The sequence below is a fragment of the Orycteropus afer genome, unplaced genomic scaffold (genome assembly GCF_000298275.1).
Source record: "Orycteropus afer afer isolate SDZICR_OR568_19922 unplaced genomic scaffold, OryAfe1.0 scaffold00018, whole genome shotgun sequence".
Classification (NCBI taxonomy): domain Eukaryota; kingdom Metazoa; phylum Chordata; class Mammalia; order Tubulidentata; family Orycteropodidae; genus Orycteropus; species Orycteropus afer.
This window is the reverse complement of record NW_006921605.1, coordinates 5,447,091-5,448,796: the sequence shown is the minus strand read 5'-3', so window position 1 is coordinate 5,448,796 and position 1,706 is coordinate 5,447,091. Positions and strand designations below refer to the sequence as shown.

General features: G+C 59.7%; 1 protein-coding gene across 1 annotated transcript in view; it reads left to right on the top strand.

Moving 5' to 3' along the window:
• The window catches only part of SEC14L1 (SEC14 like lipid binding 1), an 84,524-nt gene that overhangs the window by 78,675 nt on the left and 4,143 nt on the right, over positions 1 to 1,706 (top strand). Inside the window, exon 8 of the mRNA XM_007959845.1 lies at positions 966 to 1,100. Coding sequence (XP_007958036.1) covers positions 966 to 1,100 — 135 coding nt within the window. The remainder of the gene's footprint in view (positions 1 to 965; positions 1,101 to 1,706) is intronic.

The window sequence follows — 1,706 nt, the reverse complement described above, 5'->3', positions numbered from 1 at the left end:
CAATCTACTTCCGTAGTGATACTGCCTCGGAAACCCAAGGAGGGGTCGCTATGAGTCGGGGCTGACTCGACGGCACATAACAACAACAACAACAGCATATTGAATTGCTGGATTCATTGGGCCTCCCTGTGCTGTTAAAAAGCAATGGGAGGTGAGCAGCCTGAGGACGGGCGTGGACAGGGATGTGGGGTACAGCACCTGACCTGGGGCTGAGGAAGCAGGGGTCCGCAGCAGTGTTTGGGGTCTGCTCTGGGGCTGCGGCAGCTCTGACCCCACAGGTGGGCAGAGCGGCGCCAGCCTGCCACGCGCCTTCCTCAGTGCAGCGGCCACGCGCCCTGGCCGTGTGAGCCTGCTGGTGTCCGGGGCGGTGCTCCTGCTTTCCTGCCCCCGGAGGGTTTGACTCCACCCGCCCGTCTGGGACAGTCCCTGCTGCACTGTGAGCTGGGGACTGTGCCCTCGGTCGTGGCCTCCCAGGGTTTGTGAACTTGAGCGTTAAGTCGGTTAGGAGATTTATGGCCTGGACGAGTTCTGATTTAACTTGCCTGTGCCCAGCAAGTCCAGAAGGAGTCCTCCTTTATTACCCTGTGGCTGGCATAGACACTGACTGCTTGCCTTAGACATGACGCCTTATGTGCGGTTGGGTGTCTGTCCTGACTTAATTGTACGTAATAAAAATAAGGCCTAAGGCCTGCGGCTGTGGAGAGTGAAACCCTCTTCTGGCGTAACCGTTGTCCCTGACAGGCAATCGCGTGTCCCGTAAACCGGCCTTAGTCATTGGGCTCGGTGTGTTGGGCGTGTCGGTGCGGATCCTGCACTCAGCCAGCTTTGGCTGGTTACCGGCAGCAGAGTGGCCCATGTGTCCTGAGGTGGTTTTGGGGCACTGTCTTGTGCCATGGCCAGGTTTCAGGCTCTGAGCGGCCGAGGTGAGTTGGGGCTGTCACTCACGGACGTGTTTGCACCTCCAGTGTGAAGTGCCTGAAGGCGGGCTGGTCCCCAAGGCTCTGTACCGGACCGCCGAGGAGCTGGAGAGCGAAGACCTGAAGCTCTGGACGGAGACCATCTACCAGTCTGCGAGCGTCTTCAAAGGCGCCCCGCACGAGGTAGGCCTGCGTCGGCTGGCCCCGGGCGGAGAAGCGGTGCGTTCGGGATTCGTCTGGAAGAACCAGATGCTTTGCCTGGTTTTTGCTGTTTCCTTTTGCACGTTTAGTTTGGGGAAATGTATTTCCCGCGCAGAGAACAGACGTGCTTGGTCAGCGTGCTTTGTGGGCAGAAAGGGTCTCACCTCCCGCCCTGGTGCCGCTGAGAGGAGAAGTGGGACTCAGGTCTCTGCCGTGGGAGCTCCCACCCCTGCACTCACTGTCCTCCGTGGTTACACAGAGCCGGCTGTCTTTGCTATGTCTTCTTGACTTGTTCTTGGTTTTTTATATTTAAGGGCGTTGCCCCTTCGCCCAAGTCGCGTGGCGTGAGGAGAAGCACACTCAGGCCCGGCCTCCCTCCTGCCTGTCGTGTGCGTGTCCGTGTTCTCCTACAAGCTGTGTGTCCACACCTCGTGAGTGACCCAGAGCAGGACTCACAGCCAGGCCACCGTCCCCTAGTTCTAGGCCAGAGCGTGTGGCTCGGTGTTGTTGACGGGGACAGTGGTACTCAGCACATGGGGCTGGCCTGGTCAAGGGTGGTGGCCGGGCACTCGGCCCTGTGGCCTCTCG